The 19,009-nt window shown below is 37.1% G+C and overlaps 2 protein-coding genes across 3 annotated transcripts in view; one reads left to right on the top strand and one right to left on the bottom strand.

Moving 5' to 3' along the window:
* LOC100332191 (transmembrane protein 132D) overlaps nt 1–12,804 on the top strand; it is a 64,626-nt gene extending 51,822 nt beyond the window's left edge. Inside the window, exons 6-9 of the mRNA XM_021478473.3 lie at nt 4,124–4,329; nt 7,965–8,229; nt 10,534–10,725; nt 10,806–12,804. Coding sequence (XP_021334148.1) covers nt 4,124–4,329; nt 7,965–8,229; nt 10,534–10,725; nt 10,806–12,188 — 2,046 coding nt within the window. The 3' untranslated portion in view covers nt 12,189–12,804. The remainder of the gene's footprint in view (nt 1–4,123; nt 4,330–7,964; nt 8,230–10,533; nt 10,726–10,805) is intronic.
* A 2,291-nt stretch (nt 12,805–15,095) lies between these two features.
* The window catches only part of glt1d1 (glycosyltransferase 1 domain containing 1), a 93,856-nt gene continuing 89,942 nt past the window's right edge, over nt 15,096–19,009 (bottom strand). For both annotated transcript variants that reach the window (XR_012384672.1, XM_005167246.6), the window contains one exon: nt 15,096–15,416. Coding sequence is in view for 1 of the 2 variants with exons in the window: in XM_005167246.6 (XP_005167303.3) it covers nt 15,270–15,416 (147 nt within the window). In the remaining variant the exon portion in view is untranslated. The remainder of the gene's footprint in view (nt 15,417–19,009) is intronic.

Below are 19,009 nucleotides of genomic sequence, written 5' to 3'. Positions count from 1 at the left end.
TGAGACTCGTGATTTCAGGACAACGTAACATAAAAGTTCTCCAACTGATTTATTTATTAACATATAAGGTTTCTTTACATTATTAAGTTACATTGTTACATTACATGATTAAGTAATCCGCAAAACGATCCAAAACAATGAGAGATGGGTAGCTCAACAACATTTTAAACAAATATCCAAACAAACCTAAAGCAGGTTGGGACTCTCCACTCCAAACTAAAATCAAAAGACAGTACAAAGGAGACTGTGGTTGGCGTGGAGGAATGAGCGAGAGATTCTATTTATTCAATTTTAAAGCCTGACGTCATCAAAATCAACCAAAAGAAAAATGAAAGGATAAAAGACAAAACAACATCAATTGAAGGTGATGATTATGAGCATAAGCAAATACTATGACATAAACAAAAAAAGCTGATTCCTGTGCTGAAGTCGACTCTGATTCTGTAAATGCTACCAGATTTGGTACCAAAAATGGTTTGAAACTTTTACGTTTAAAAAAGTATGTACTATTCAATATGAATGTGTGTAGTAGGAATAAAATGCGGATGTACCATATAAATTATTCTAAAGAGAGATGTAATAAATAATGGCAATTATAGAGTCTCCAGTTCTCTTATCCATCGCTCTCTCCTCAGACATGCTACTCAACCAGTAAACAATTAATATTTTACCTGCGGCCAGATAAAGTTCTGCAACTACTACTTAGTCTCCCTATCGGCTGTCATTTTTTGGAACACAAAATTCTTTGTGCATGAGCTTCCTGTTGTGTTTACACCAGAGCCAATGCATCAGGCATAAACAAAGCTTCTTCACTCGCTGTCTAGAGCACACTTTCAGTGCATTCAAGACAGCATCCAGCTCTTCTCTTTATTTTCACAGCTAAATCTGTTCATGAAAATACGAGTGGTACTTTGACTGGTTATATTACATTTAGCGTTGATGAGAACGGAAGAAATATAGTCATTATATATGCTTATTAACTTATTAGGACTGCTTTTGCAATGAATAAATAGGCATACATGGAACTATGGCATTTTCTACAGTGATTTTGAAGAGAAATGTATTTAGTGGAATGCATTCATACATGTTAAATACAGTCTGATACACAGAGATGGCTTTTACCTTTAAACTATAGTACACTTGCATATATCAGAAAGTATGATCAAAAAATAATAATGAAAGAAAAAAGACGGAAGATATATGGGATTGATATGATATTTAATACTCGTATTTCTGCCCTGTTTGTGAAGTAACCTGATTATATGGAATGGTTCATACACTAAAAAAATATGATTCATTGGATTTTCTTTTTTTTTATAATAGAAGGGGTTGTGTCGATGTTGTGCACCGAGGCTTCAAAGCTAGCATCAAAAAAATTATACATCTCACAGTGAAGCAGTGTACATGAGCTTGATTCGTTTTGCCATAATAACATGATTAGTGACATCCGGAGCTGCAATTTCACCTATATTCACGTGACTGCTTTGAAATTTGATTCAAAGGTTTTAACACCCTTGTGGGTTAGTAAAGTGTATAGCAAGAGATTAGGCGTCGATTACATACATTTCTGCTTTTTCAAAGCACTGCACCGGTCCCACACAGCAGTAATTCAACTAAATTACAACAGTAATTTATTAATCTTTTGAACCATACCAAAGTGTATTTGCATATTATTTACAACAATTTTTTAAAGAAGGCCACTGCAAATATTATTAGTATGTAGTGTATAACGGATTCCAGCTGGCAAGTGCAGTGCAAAAAGCCTTACTTTCATAGCCTCCTCCTAAGAGCATTCGCCTCCCATGCGTTCAATCATCGCTCGGTACAAGTGTGTGGATTAGGCATGGGCCGGTATAAGATTCCGGCGGTATGATTACCTTGAATAAAACTTGAAACTCACGGTTTCAAGATATTGAGATTTAAAGTAATTTGGAGCAGTAAACAAGTCAGGCTCATTTGAAGTAATTCAAATGAATCATTGACTTCTGCTTTCTTCATTAGGTCCTAAAACAGATTTCTTTACAATTTAAAACGGCATTTCAGTGGGAGATACTGTTGTCCTAAAAATAAATAAATTAATTAAATAAAAAAAAAAAAAACATAAATAAAAGAAACCTTACATATACCCTAGGAACAGTCGGTATAGCAGAAAATTTTGCCGGTTTTAAAACCTTGGCTTTACCAAACCATGTTATACATTGAAAACAGTTTTCGTCCCATGCCTAATGTGGATTGAGGACCAGTTGGGATACAATAAACATAAATACTTTTAAATGCCTTGTATTTTACTACAGTAGTGAAATGTAACCTACCTTACCATATATATAATTAATTAAGTGCTTTGTTTATATTACTTTTGTTTTATTACTACATAAATGAGTTGGTCAGTTGTAAATATTTGACATTTTTGCAACAAAGTGCTTTCCCACCATTTAACTAGCAGGGGTGAGAGAGTAACAGTGAAAAGTTTAATGGTTGGTTGGGGTGCAGTGTATCAATGCCCCACCTTCACGACCCCCCCCCCCCCCCCCAAAAAAAAAAACACAACTGGCACAACACCCTAGCACAACACAACCAAGCAGGAAAAGACAACACTCTGGAAGCAAACTTCAATGTGGCTTGCAACAGGTCAGCTTTTAAGCTTGCAGGGCAATGAGCAGCAGGTGCAACCAATTAACTTCCTCTCCTCCTTACCTAGTCGAGAAACTCAGCACATTTGTTTATTTTCTTTTTGGCTTAGTCCCTTTATTAATTAGGGGTCACCACAGCAGAATGAACCATCAACTTATGCAGCATAAATATATTATGCTCGGATGCCCTTCCAGCTGCAACCCAGTACTGGGAAACTCATTCACACAAATACACTGCGGGCAATTTAGCTTCCCCAATTCACCTATAGCGCATGTCTTTGGACTTGTGTGGGAAACTGGAGCACTCAGTGGAAACCCACACGAACACGAAGAGAACATGCAAACTCAGAAATGCCAACTTGAGGCTCGAACCAGCAACCTTCTTGCTGTGAGTTGACGCCGCGACAACAAAACACAACATACAAAAATACATTTACCATGGAGTGTAACAATAGGCTGAATTAAAACAAATTCAATTTAGTAATGTTCAATTTAATTAGAATTTGAATAGTCTCCATATAAATTGTTTGCAACCACCTACCCTAAAAATTGAGTAAATCCAATGAATTATTATTTTTTTCAGTGTAACTAGTTCATTTCAAATAGTACACTCTTATCAGTAATATTAAAATAACAACAAATGGAAAATATATAGAAGATATATGGGATTATATATATATAACAGGCAATCTGAATCATTTGTGGAAATCTGAAGCGTTGGATTCCGTGTGAATTGACTAATAGGATAAAATAAAAAGCATAAATTCAGTATTATGGATTATACCATCTTATTCGCCCATAAACACATCATTTGCCATCCGTCTAAATCCTGTATGTGTAAGTAATCATGGCGTTTATAGCTGTGCATGTATAAAACCGCCAATCACCGCAAGCCAAACTGACACACTAGATATATTAACTCATAAACACAGCACATACTCACTAACCCATTTAGGCTAAGCTAACATGCTTATTTTACATGCTAGAAAGGTGGTCAAAGTCACCCCTGTAAGCCTTCCTCAATCTTGTTAAAATTTAATTGCTCCATAAATTATACAACTGATTTAATCATGTGGCGGCATGCATTTGATAAGCCCATGCCGAACCGTTAAGTGTCTCTGAGACTCCCAGTGCCATGTCTTATATTTCAAAAGTGACAGCAAACCTCCAAAGGCTCCATTGAAAATACAGCTCGAGTGCAATTAAGTTAACAAGGTTTACTACATCTTTATTTTGCTCTGAATATCTTACTTTCAAACTGAGTTCGTTAACAGATGAAACAAATTACTACTAAAGCACTTCAATCCCAAGCAGTTCCAAAACTCCAAATTAAACTTGCTCCCAAAAATGCATGTTTGCACTGGGACTAAGCACTAAGAAATCCTCTTACACACATCCATTCCAATCCAGCAGAACATGAAAAACACTACGAACAGCCATGTGGACTGCAGTTATAAATAACGTAAAACAACGTTTTTTTGGATGCCCCCCAGGTGTCCGACAGATGTGACTTTGTTTACGTGAACGGAAAAGAAAGCCAGGGGAGACTGAGGATGCTGGTGAACTTCACCTACAGTTACCTGAGCGCTCAGCTGGAGATGAAGGTTTGGTTCCCTCGTCTGCCACTGGATATTGAGGTGTCTGATTCAGAGCTGAGTCCCATCAAGAGCTGGAGGATCCCTATTATGTCCACCAAAAGGTACTAACATACTGTGATCACATTAGCATACATATGTTTTAGATATATGGTAGGAAAACATGATACATTTTGTATGAAACTCAAACTTGTACGAAACCTTTGTACAAAACTCAAACTTGAAGTCAAGTTTTCAGTACAGCTTGGCGGTGAAAAGTTGCTTTTCCACTCCACTTTGGTATGGTACAGTTCAAGTACAGAGTAATGGGGTTGCTATGTGTCTGTGTTTACCCAGACATTTAAAAAAGAGGCACAGACTACTTCCAATCCCTCCATAAGCCTTTATAGACCCCTTCAGTGTGGCGATGAACATTCCCTGCTTGTTGTCAATTAATTTCATAACTTTAACAAGAGGCAATTCAATTATGACCAGGGCCAGACGGAATCTGTGGATGTTTTTTCCTATTTCTGCGTAGAATTTTGGTAATAATCTGCGGATTTCTGCTGAATTATTTTGAGAGTATCCAGCAGAGTATCATAACTAAATCCTTAATATATGCAATAAAAAGTAATACATTACTGAATAAAAACTGAATAAATTCAGATTTACACATTTACTCAAGTAAATAAACAGAATTAATGATGGGCTAAAAATCAGCAGAATTCTGCGAAAAATCTGCTGAAAATCTGCGGAATTCTGCACGCGCAGATTCCGTGTGGGCCTAATCATGACTTAACAATAAAACAGCTGTCATAACATTATTTATCAATATGTGGACCTTTATGGATTCTCAGAAGTTATGGAAATTAAAAATGTAACGCAGGAAATACGTTAGAACCATTGTTATTGTTTGCAACCCTCACAATGGTCTATATGATTTTCTCTCCAGTGCTGTTGTCCACACACACATGTAACACAATAGACTCAAAAAGGAGGTAAAATAGAAAAGAAAAGACGCTTTACCATTAATAACATAAAGACATTTTAAAAGAACTATATGGTAAAGCGGACATCACACAAATCCAATGATGCTGTTAGTGATGATCCTCTTGGACTAATCGGTGATCAAAAGTATGTATATTTTCTGTTTTGGTAACTGTAAAGCTTGTTTGTGTTATGATTATTAGCAATACAGTCTGTGCAGATTACTGGTAAACGCGCAAATTGCCAAGAACTACAAATATGCCATTAATAGGACTACAGATCCAGTCATGCAACTTACACACACACCTGCTCCAAATCTCCTTTGATTTTACACTCACAGCTGATACTCATGACCATTGATTATTTGGACTATTTAAAGCCCTCTTTTCCACACATATGTTGCTGAGTATTGTTGACCTGTTGCTGTCCTTACATAAGCGGTTTTCCTTGTTTCCGGTGTTTTTGACTTCGAACTGTTTATTGTGTTTTGATTCTTTTACCTGCCCTGAACCTTTCGCCTGTTTTTGGAAAACCGCATACGTAAGGACAGCAACAGCTTAACAATACTCAGCAGTATGTGTGTGGAACAGAGGGATTTAAAGAATCAATGGTCATGAGTACCAGCTGTGAGCATCTAATCAATGAACACTTGGAGCAGGTATGTGGGTTGCATGATGGAGGATTTGTAGTTCTTGCCGATTTGCGTGTTTACCAGCGATCTGCACAGGCTGGATCCCTGTTAATCATAACAGATTGGAACTTTATCCAAGGTCATACTAAAAAGGTATCAGGTAATAGGTAGGGAACCCAAAAGAAAAGCCCCCAAAAGTGAGCTGCACTGGTCTGACAGAACAGTACACTCATGTAAGGTTGAGGATTTAGTATTAAAGCATTTAGGTTGTGTTCACAGTAGGCACTAGATTACTCTGTTTGTGTGGTTCATTTGAGTAAGTGTAAACACTTGCATGGCATCCAAACCTTGATGTGTATGTCAAACAAGTGGAGTAAGATGAGGCTAATGATTCTCGGTCTGCTTCTACTGAAAAGACAAAATGTATACAAATGACTATCAAAATTAGAAAACAAAATACAATTCCCTACATTCTGATGTCTGAATCAATGCTTAAGATGTCCTAACAAAACAAAATGAAAAAGCTCATTTTAATAAATATTTTTTAAGAAGTACATTTATTCTAAAGCTTAATAAAAAGCTTAAATGAGATATTTGAAAAATAACTGATCACATTCAGTGAACACTATTAGATCCTCCTGGTTATGGGTGTTAATCTGGAAATTGGTGGTAATTTCATTAATTGACTGACAAATCATATTAAAACGACAGTCTAACTGATTTTGGAAGATGGGGAGTAATTCTAAACGCACTAAAACTCTGAGAGTCCTGATGAAAACCAAGAGATGAGTTGGACTCAAACAGCACATTTGTCTTAGACTCAGTCCACATACAAAAATAAGACAACATGTAACATTTACCAACAATGAGTAATTTACCATTTAAAATGCTAAAGGACACTGGTATAAATGACTTCCTGCTACGATTACTTTTACACAAAGGAACTCTTTATCACTTCCCCAATGATTCATACATTGAAAATAAAACATGATTTGATCATTTGCTATTAATTGTGCATTCCTTAAATCCAACAACTCATAGATTGACTAAAGTGATGAAGACTTTCTTACACCGATCACCGAGCAGCCGAGCACTGAGCAGTTGGATATACACTCTGTGGGTACAAATGTAACGATCAAAGAGTCCCTGTCGAACAGCAAACTTAAAAAGTTGGCTGAAACCATTGAAATAATGAAATGGCAGCCTATGCTCCTGATATAAACCTAACTGAGAATTGCAAGAAAATCCCTGGAAACAAAGTTAGGGCTAATAAATTCACTGCAGTCAGTGAACTGTTCAAGATCACAGCAGATCAGTGTGACAGACTAGTTATGTCCTGTAAAAGACTAGTGATGTCCTGTGGCCACATATGAGCTGAAATCATTCAACACAAGGGTCTTTACACTTCATTTTTGGTTGCTGTAAATTTCAGACATGTTAGTTGTACATTTGGTTCATGCTACAATTACTGCTGTTCTTTACTTTTGATCAATAATGTGTTTTATCAACAAAATTAAGAGTTTTAGTTTGTTTTAATTTATATTTTCCCATCCTGTTTTCATCTACCTTAGTCTTATCTGTTGGACAAATTTCGCTTTAAAGATGAGTGTCTTCAATACTCTATTTAACACATTATCCACGAAACACAAAGCTTCCGATTCCAGGAAATAATTTGAAACATCCACACTTTGCATTAATAAGCTTGATTACATAACATAAAATGGTTGTATTGATTGTGAAGGCAAAATAGCATTAATACAATTAATTTATGGGGAGTTGTTAGAAAATTATAGCCAGAAAATGCGTTCATGCTGTAAATCCAGTTTCATAAGGGTTAAGTAGATTATGAAATTGTGAATAAGATTGTGTAAGGTTGTTCGTAGGTTAAATTCTATTGTGTAATGGATTACATCAGGCTGAAACATCCCTTCATTAATTCACAGTTTGATCCTATCAAGTGAGTCAGTGTCTGATATGTGCCCTCCATTCTTTTCCACATTATTTGAATTACATAAAGGTGTACATGTGGTTCTTTTTTTCCTGTGAGGTCTAATCTGAGCTGTTATGAAGACAAGGAAAGGTGACAGATGGACTTACATGACTATAAGTGGGTTACCAGTAACATCTTTATGTCTCCAACAGTAAAGCGGGCTGGAGCAGTGAAGAAGAGCGCAAGGGCCGAGGCTGTATGCTGCAGTTTCAGCACGCTCTGGTTCGAGTCCTGACGCACTTCGTGGCAGAGCAATCAGACCCAAGAGAGCCACAGGCCTTTTTCCTGGGCTCTGATTGGCAGGTGGATGTGACCAGGCTGGTGCGGTACTTTCTGAAGGTGGAGGACCCTAATGTTGTCCGTCTGCAGGCAGGCAGAGTGCTGTCAGGACAAGATGTGGGCACCACTACTATAAAGGTACAGTTCTGTCAGTTGATCAGTTGACATTGGCTTATTTATGATTGATCAGGCCACACATACAGTTACAGTCAAGCCAATATGTATTTGCACACCTTCAGAAAGCATCCTTTTCTGTTCTTGTTAATTTTTAGTCCACTGTATGAACTCTAGTGTACTACAAACACTAGCATATACAGTCTATGGGTTGTAGACGTTGCATTTTCACTGTCACACATGACAAAAATTAATATATATGTATTGTCATCATTTAAATTTCTGTAAACAGTCTGTAACCCACTGGTCCTACTAAACCCAACCTGGTCTGAGCTGGGATCAAACCAGCAATTCTTTGCATGGGAGTTGGTTGCTCAACAAGGAGGCTATAGACCAGGAGTGGGCAAACTCGGTCCTGGAGGGCCGGTGTCCTGCACAGTTTAGCTCCAACTCTAATCAAACACACCTGCTTATAGATTTCTTGAAGACACTGATTGGCATGTTCAGGTGTTTTTGATTAGAGTTGGAGCTAAACTATGCAGGACACCGGCCCTCCAGGACCGAGTTTGCCCACCCCTGCTATAGACCATGGCCCCTAACTTCTGTCACTAAAGCACCTTTTGACGTCAGAGGAGTGAGGTGTACTTACATTAGCACTTTGCTAGCTGGCCTCTATTACACTCATGCCCCCTAAACTTCACTCTCATCCCGGACGTGCCCCTACGTGTAACCAACGGACCTATTGCAGCCAACCCGCTCTGAGCTGGGATTGAATCATGATTCGTTGCATGGGAGTCAGTTACTCTAACAAGGAGGCTAAAGACCATGGCTTCTAGAGTCTGTCGCTAGAGCACCTTTTGAGTTCAGGAGTGAGGTTTACCTGCATAGCACTTTGCTAGCTGGCCTTCGTTACACTCACCCCCATAAACCTCACTCCCATCCCGGACAGGCCCCCACATGTAACCCACCAGTCCTACTGCACCCAACCCGCTCTGAGCTGGGATTGCACCACGCTTTTTTTTTTTGCATGGGAGTAAGTTGCTCTAACAAGGAGGCTATAGACCATGGCCTCTAGAGTCTGTCGCAAGAGCACCTTTAGAGGTCAGAGGAGTGAGGTTTACCTGCATAGCACTTCACATACTGGCCTCTGTTACAGGTCAAACATGTATTTGCCCTCCGCTGATCTCTCATTATATTACTGCTGCTATTACTTTTTTTTTTTTTACATTTTTGAGACAAATCTCAAAACTATCCAATGGTGAGACTGTGTTAAGCTTAATTCAGTGAATTGAAACTATTAAAAATTAAGTTTAAAAAAAAAATTAATAAAAATTCAATTCTCAAATCAACTAAAACAGGCCTAATTATACATCAGTAAAAATCTATCTATCTATCTATCTATCTATCTATCTATCTATCTATCTATCTATCTATCTATCCATCCATCCATCCATCCATCCATCCATCCATCCATCCATCCATCCATCCATCCATCCATCCATCCATCCATCCATCCATCCATCCATCTATCTATCTATCTATCTATCTATCTATCTATCTATCTATCTATCTATCTATCTATCTATCTATCTACTGTATCTGTCTGTCTGTCTGTCTGTCTGTCTGTCTGTCTGTCTGTCTGTGTGTGTGTGTGTGTGTGTGTGTGTGTGTGTGTGTGTGTGTGTGTGTGTGTGTGTGTGTGTGTAAAGTTAATACAACTTTAACTTAATATAAAGTAATTGGATTAGTTCGAAAAAATTTACCCCCTCAGTCGTCATGAAGGGTAATATTAGCTATATACACTGTCACAGGCGAGAGATTACAAGGACATAGAGAGGCAGTGAAATTTATTTAGGGAGTAAAGCAAGAAAAAGGTGCACTGGGATGTGCAGGACAGTAAATTCTGTGTCCAAAGGGGTCTGGTTTGGTGCTATCCCATCGTCGTTGACGGCATGTGTTGAATACCCCTCTTCCAATGGGCAGCGGCTGTCCCTGATCAGCACGTGAGGAGCGGTGATTATGGTGAGGGAGTAATTTTCATGGCGACACTGAAGCCACACTAGCAGGTCTGCCACAACACCAAAATCGTATCAGTACCAGGCTGTAAACACCTTTATTTCTGCTGTAAAGTTGGCCATTTTAAAATTGGAGTCAATAGAAATCTATTACGGAGCTGGGCCTAGCGGAATTTCGATGAAATGCTGTATCAGTTACTCACGTACTTGCTTCACGAGCGAGAGGTTGCTGCTTGAATGGCAACATATATATTTCGGTTTTACAGCAAATCATTATGACCAACTTGCTAACCAGGTGTCTTCATTTGTTTAGGTCCTTTCCCCGCTATCAGACTCAATCCTGGCAGAGAGGACAGTGAAAGTTGTGGAAGAAAGAGTGACCATCACTGAACTGGGCCTGCAGTTGATCAGTGGTCTCACACTCAACCTTCAGCTCAACACAGGAAGTAATCGAGTCATTAGTGCCACAGCAACCACACAGGAAGTTCTCAGCAATCCTAAACAGGTCATTGCACTTCCCACTTTTGTAATCTTAACCACCATTCTTAACCAACATTGCTAAATGACGCTTTATTCTCATTTTAGGAAGCTGTGTTAAGCTCCTGGCTACAATTTAGCGATGGCTCCCTCACCCCACTGGACATTTATGACCCTGCTCACTATCGTCTGACTGTCACCTCATTGGACGAAGGCGTGATCTCTGTGCAGGACTCGTCTATGACTGTTGTGGCAGAAGGTGAGGGGCAAGGTACGCTAGTGAGAGCTGAGATGACCATCTGTGAGGTCTGTCAGAAATCCAAGCGCAAAAGCACTTTAGCTGTGGGCAGTGGGAGCTTGACGGTAAAGTTTCAGGCAAACAGCAGACGTCCTGAAAACAGCAGTGTCAACAATAATGGCACAGCAAACAGCACAGGACTAAACTCTGGTGTCTCTGGGAAAGAAAACAGCGGCGAGCTTGATGAACGTGAGGAGGTGGACTCAGGGAAGAAGCTGCAGCTTCCAGAACAGGTTTCCAGTCGAAATTCAGAGTCTGAGCGAGAGGAAAGTGCCTTGACGAAGGTCACCACCACAGTCAAGTCCACAGCAAGAGAGTCGACCATTGTGAGCATCGCCAATGATTTAGGAGTGGAGCGAGCTAACGATGCCTCGGCTGGAGTCAGTAAACCTGGGAATATTCTAAACAGCGGAAATATTTTTAGTACAGGTAAAGCAGGGAGTGACGGAAATACTGGAATTTCCTGGAATAGTAATGAAGTTTCCGAGGGTTCCATGTTCAGCACTGGAAAGGCTTCAGGGAATTTAGTAAACTACAATAACTACCCTCCCCAAGAGGAAGTCCCAAATGAGAAACCAAACACCGACTATGGAGAGGACGATGATGATGATGGTATTGAGGGACCACTATCAAACCGTCCACTTACAGATCTCGAGATCGGGATGTATGCACTACTTGGAGTATTCTGCTTGGCTATCTTAGTGTTTATGGTAAACTGCGTATCATACTTGGTCAAATTCCGACACAAGCAGACGCCTGCTCAAATTTCTGAGCAGACGGGTCATCGGCATGACTGGGTTTGGCTGGGAACGGATGCTGAGCTGGTTATGAATGTCAATGGAAGCCCGTTACAGCAAGATGCTCACAACACATCTGTAATTGACATCGGACCCAACACTGAGCCCTGTGGCACTCTCACTCGAAGGACCTCATGTCAGGTGTCTTCCGTGTCAAATGACTCTAATGCTGGATGCGTAGGATCCCTCACAGCAAAGCCAGCTCGAAGTGAATCCCTACATTCGCCCACTAGTAAGAGGAAAAGGGTTCAGTTCACCACTTTCACATCCTTGGATAGACAAACGTCTCCTAAAACTTTACCGCAAGAGAACGGACATGGTATTAACTGGGTGGGAAAGGAGGACAAATGTATGTCCTCTGAAGTATCAGCTGCTGAGTCTTTGCAAAAAATGTGATTTTGGCTCAGGAGCAGCCTGACTTATGCACCCATAATGAATATCTTTTTATCGGGGTGGCCAACTCTGTTCCTCAAAAAACGGACGTCAATGGACAGAGTTGCCTACCCCTGCTCTATATGGTCACCCGAATGCCTTCTTTCTAAGGGAAAGTTGTTCTGTTCGACTGTCAGGATAAACAATGCAGCTTCATGGACTTGATGTGACTTTCTGAAAGATCTGCCTTGATGACTGCTTTATTTTTGTGGATTATTAAAAGTACCCAAAAAGGTCTCCTTGAAAAAATTAGCCAAATTCTTTTAATTTTGTTGTTTGTCTTCCTCAGTGTGCTTTCACAGGGGAATTTAAAGAGAGTCAAACACTGAGCTGACTCTCTGTAGCACTTACATGACTTTTGCTCATCTGTTTAATACTTTGCACCCTTTGGTCTTTGAATACAAAATCGCATGTGAATATTGTACAGCTAAACGTTCACTTTGTTCAGACATTTTGTCACCCTGCATTTGTAAGTACAGTCAAATGTTTTGTGTTCCATTAAATGCCACATTAATGTTCAGTGCTTTGTGCAATGAAATGAAATAGGGAGCATTTCATTAAAAGTAAACATTATTTTTTATCTTTTGCAATCCGTGATTTTTCAGTACTAGAATTTAAAGGAGTGCTAGCAGGCGTTCACACTGTTAAAATGTTTCTGGTAAATCCAGATTTGGACTTACCAAAGAAATGACAATGGTGGTCATAATGCAAACAGATGTTATAGAGGGCAATGGAAGGTGTGATTTGTACAAAACATAGCATCAGTTAGAGTAGACCAACTTTCACAAAAAAATTCCAAACATATATGGTTGAAATAGAGCTGGGCAATATGGCAAAAAAAAAAAATCATCTCTCAAAATTATAATTATGCAATACACACATTTCTAGGGAGTATTTATTCAGTTATTTTTTCAATGTTCTGTCATTAATTTTTAGTGTAAAATTATTACTTTTGTTCAAATGCCAAAAAACTTTTTTATTGTGTTGTATTATTTATTATTACTGAGCAACAAATAACGCTTTAACATATAAGCTGTTTCCATGTGATTTATCAAACTAGTAACGCTTTTTTAAATTAATGAATGCATAATAATCGTGATAACCGTGATTATTACTCACACTATAATCGTACAACCAAAATCTATAATCGTTGCATCTCTAGTTACGCATAGTTTATAAACATTATCGAACACTTAACGAATTGTCATCATCGTTTTATCAAACAAATATATATCGTGATAATTACTGTTTTCGAATTATCGCCCAGAACTAGGTTAAAACCCCATACCAACCTAATCAAATCAGTTTGTGTACAATTGTGCTTATATTTTATTTATTGTGCCAAGTGCAATTAAAATAACATATAATTATTAACAACCATTAAAATACAAGTCATACAGCCTTAGTTACAAACAAAACAAATATTTTATGATACAATATTGTATCATAATATGTACATACATACATACATACATACATACATACACACATATATATATATATATACATATATATATATATATATATATATATATATATATATATATATATATATATATATATATATATATATATATATATATACACACACCGTTGAAGTCAGAATTATTAGCCCCCATGAATTATTATTATCCCGTTTGTTTTTTTTCCCCCAATTTCTGTTTAACGAAGAGAAGATTTTAACAAGAAGATTTTTACCAAACATAAGTTTTAATAATATTTGACTAGATATTTTTCAAGACGCATCTATACAGATTAAAGTGACATTTAAAGGCTTCACTAGGTTAACAAGGCAGGTTAGGGTAATTAAGCAAGTTATTGTATAATAATGGTTTGTTCTGTAGACTATAGGAAAAATATAGCTCTAAGGGGCTAATAACATTTTCTTTAAAATTGTGTTTAAAAAATTAAAAACTGCTTTTATTCTAGCCAAAAAAACAAAAACAAAAAAACAAATAAGTTTCTCTGCTTTTATTCAAGCCAAAATAAAACAAATAAGACTTTATAAAGAAAGAAAACACTATATATATAACTATCTATCTATTTATATATATATATATATATATATATATATATATATATATATATATATATATATATATATATATATATATATATATATATATATATATATATGTATGTAGGTATGTATGTATGTATAGTATGATACAACACCTCCACAGACAAACTTAAATCCCTGAACAAAATAACTAACATGAATAAATTAAAAATCAAAATCATTCCAAGTATAAAATATGTCCATCCGAACATCATATACGATTTGTTTCACTTTTTTTTTTTGTAACTAGAGCATCAATGTTCTTCCTTTGGGCTTTGGAGAAGTAACAATTTTGCAGCTGAATCAGCTTATGACTAAACAGAATTGTCTCTAGAGATGATTTATCTAGCAAATCTTTTCCTTGACACAGTTTAAAATCTTAAAGTCTTACAACAGTAAACGCAGGTCGCAATTTGTGTCTGAACAAGCTGGATGTGGTGGCATGTCTCTTGTACATACTTTAAAAGTTTTCCAACAAGTTTTCAGACAAATAATCTGTTACATATTTGTTACCAAAACTTTTAGCCAATTTTGTTTGCCATATGTTTACAAATACACACATGGATTCCCTTTACCTGCTCAGTTTAAGCTGGAATCCTCAGAAAAATAATGTCAACACATTCCTAAACCTAGAAAACTCAAACCCCCTGCAGTATTTCTAGTATACTTCGGCAACAAGTAAAAAAGTGTCAGGTCCATCAGTCATATTTCATAATTATCTACTTGCGCATTGAGTAAATTAATAAAAAAACATGTTGTCCCTTATCAAACCTGGTGCAGCAAAAGAAATCAGCATAACCTACACAAATATATACAGATTATACTCTTTATATTATGGTAGAGACAAATGGCCACCGTTATCTTGGCAGTTATGGGAGTCCCTTAAATATCTTTAAGAAGTTCGCAATATAGACTCTAAAGCTCTAAAGAAGCCCTCTTCTTTAAGTTTTTTAAACCCTGAGACAAAAGTGAATTTCCTCATACTGTCAATGAAGCTTCTTCAGCAGCTCCTGATAGGTTGTTCTCTCCTTCATGGGGTTGTGGCATGTCGTTATATAATTCTTTCCATTTCTCACCAGTCTCTTCCGGAGCTCTTTGTCATCCAGAAGTTTCTGGGACATGCTAATAAATTCCTGTGGAAAGAAGAACATCAAAAATGTTTGTTAGGACTTCAGACATCTAAGGCTTGTTAGTTAATTCATTTATTTATAATAATGATGATTTTATAATGCCGAATGTTGCTACAGAAGCAAATTAGAATGATTTCTGAAGGATCTGGAGCATTTAGCTTTGACATCACAGGAATACATTGAAATGAATTAAAAGATGATGTTTCTAATTAATACGGCTTCAGTGAGCATGAGAAAACATAATAAATGTTAACCCAGTTACATTTTTAAATATCTGTAAAGTGTGTTTTCTGTTTCGTAGAATTTTCCTATCAATGAAGTACAAGAGTATTCTATCAGGGTTTATACTGTTATGGATAAATCCAGAATTTTGACATGGCATTTTCCAGGCCTGGAAAATATTTGGAAAAGTTATGGAAATTAGTTTAACAAATATCTGTATAAATAAATATAGGATATAATAGAATATAGTTGTCTTTACTAAATATAATAATAACTCCTTACATTTATATAGCATTTTTCTGGGCACTCAGAGCACTTTAGACATTGAGGGGAATCTCCTCATCCACCACCAGTGTGCAGCATCCACCTGGATGACGTGAACAGACCACACACCAGCTGATTGGTTGAGAGGAGACAGTGATGAAGCCAATTATGATATGAGACGGGTTAGGAGGCCATGATGGACAGAGACCAGTGGGCAGAATTGGCCAGGATGCCGAGGTTAAACCCCTACTCTTTTTGAAGGACATCCTGGGATTTTTAACGACCTCATTTGATTAACATCTCATTTGAAAGACGAAGCTCACTGAGCAGTATAGAGGCCCCGTCACTATACTAGGGCATTAGGACCCACACAGATTGCAGGTTAGGCGCCCCCTGCTGGCCTCACTAACAGCAACCGGCAACAACCTAGCTTTCCCCTGTGGTCTCCCATCAAGGTACTGACCAGGCGCAGCCCTGCTTAGCTTCTGTGGGCGACCATTTGAGAGTTGCAGAGCGCTAGCTTTTCTGTCCTTGGCCAAAAACATGCTCCCAAATCATTAGTGTAGTGTAGGCATTGTTTGAATAAAATTTACATAGATATAATAATACATTTAAATTAAATCAATTGTTGCATGTTTTATGATATGCTGTAAAAAATTTGAATTTGCACTGTTTTTCATATTATTAACCACCTATATGTAGGCATTATTTGAAACATTAGAACATGAAATGCACTTGAAAATCTTGGTTCTATTCAATAAATGCAATAAACAAATTTGGTCAAACGTAATGTCAAAGTAATCAGAGTAGTCATGATATTGCCTAATTTTATAAAATATTTAATTACATAATTTAAACAGCTCTGTGTAATAATTGAATACAGTGTGGTACCTTATATTTATCACATTGTGGGGACCAAATTTCCCCTCACTTATAGAAACACCATTACATTTTAACCTTGTAGAGATATTTGTTTTGGTCCCCATGAGGAAAATGGCCTAAAAAGCACATAGAATTAAGTATTTGGAAATTGTAACAAATGCTAAATGTTGTTGTTTTGGAAACAGAGTTGGAGTAGAGAAAAAATATACAGTACAGCACAAATAAAAAATCATTAAGTCTATAGGAAGTGCCCATATAGATAGTTGTACATGTGTGTCTACTGGTTTTGGTGGTTTACAAGTAGATTTTTGCATAATGACATGGGTATTATCTAATTTTACTCTATTATGGTGGTCTAAGAGGTTTATTGTACTCATATACAATATTATTATACTCCTATTGTAATTCTTAATGCTTCAAAATATCATACTTAATGGGGTCTTTTCACAAAATTTGCAACAGGTTTCCTGTGAGGGTTGGGTTTTTTACTAGCTAAAGTCCTAAGCCAACATCAGCTTTGTTGGTCTAAAACTTTCGCACAATATATAATCAATCAGTCTCTTTATTCAAAACAAACAGAACATATAGGAAATATGTACAAAAAGAGAACAAAAAAAAAAAAACTAATTGCTAATTGCTAATTGTCCTTACATTTTTCAGAAATACTATGCTATGTAATATCAGGCTTCTTTTAACACTTCCCAGAATTCTTCTGTAGGTTTACAGTGTCATATCTTTCTTTTTCTGTCCAGGTGGCTATGCATCCTCTATAATATTTAGGTTAGGACCCTGTGGAGGCCATTTCATGAGTGTCTGCAATTCATAAGCTGGTTTCTTATTCCAACTAAGATTTCACTGCAATTAGCAGATCATTATCAAGCTGAAAATTAAAACTACTACCACTAAAATCCTTTCCAGAGTGAATGGCATAATGGAATAAAACCTACTTGTACTTTTCAACATTCAAAATTCCAACTAACAACACTAGTAGAAATGCAGCTCAGACTAGCACAAACAGCTCCCAACATTGCCTTTCACAAGTCTTAAACAATTAAACTCAAACTCCTATCCTAACAACAAAAAAATAATTTATTCACCTTGCATAAATCTCAATTTTTTAAAAAAGTGACAAAAATGTTACACTTATGTTACACTTTTTTTTTTTTGGCAAAAGTTCACATTAAACCATCAGTAAAACAACCAATAAAGTGCTGGCCTAAAACTTTTAACAGTACTGTTTTTACACAAAAATGGAACCACATTTTTAAAAAATAGCGCATTCCACAGCCTTAGGCTACACACGCTCCGCATGTCTGTTGTTATGGAGCCCTGACATGCAGACAAATTCACGGCAGGTGTTTAGAATAGTTCTCTTTAAGCTAGCCTACATATGACTTCAATTAAACATTATTTTTAGAATCTATTCGATTTGAATTTCGTGCCTGTGTGCGTTCTGTTGTTCATGCAGGCCTAAATGCCATGAATTATTTTGTAAGTTATTTCTTTAGTTTCACAGATTCACTGGGACAATTCCAGGAACAAATTATTCCATTTCAAAATCAATTATTAAAGTACAACAATAATTAAAACAAGAATATGCATTAATAGGACGTGATCGTAAAAAATGAATTTCTAATTCAAATTATGTTCAGAGCTCCTAGTTTAAAATAGGCTGACTGTCAGTTAAACTATACAGTATAGTTTAAGATAACACACAGCTGCCTAAATAAATAGGCTATAAAATACACAGTTGATCACTTTGGCCTATTAAATTGGTACTAAAATACTGTACTGAAAGAAAAAAAAAAGCACAAGAAAGAATGGCGCTTTTTACACTGCTTCGCTAACGTGCTCTGGCTGCTACAGGACTGTATATCAGTTCAGTATGCTCACTATAGCCCCTTTCCCACATACAGACCTTTCCGGAAAATTGCCGGCAATTTTCCGGAAAGGTTGTATGTGTGAACAGGTCCTTTTTGAAAATACCGGTAAATTCGTTCAGGCTATTTTCCGGAAAGAGAAGTTGTAACATTACCGGCAATTTGCTGAAATGCTGCGCTGTGTGAATGCAGAAAGAAGATTGCCGTAATAAGCGCGTGCACGTCTAGAACGTGCTGACGTGAGACGTCTGCTTTAGCCAATCAGAACAGTCAGACGCATTTACGTCCGCGCGGTTTGTGAGAATGAAAGCCTTTGAATATTTTTCCAGACACATTTAGCTGCTAGAA

Source organism: Danio rerio, chromosome 8 (assembly GCF_049306965.1).
Source record: "Danio rerio strain Tuebingen ecotype United States chromosome 8, GRCz12tu, whole genome shotgun sequence".
NCBI lineage: Eukaryota > Metazoa > Chordata > Actinopteri > Cypriniformes > Danionidae > Danio > Danio rerio.
The sequence above is the reverse complement of the archived record's forward strand: the minus strand, read 5'-3'. Positions and strand labels throughout refer to the sequence as shown.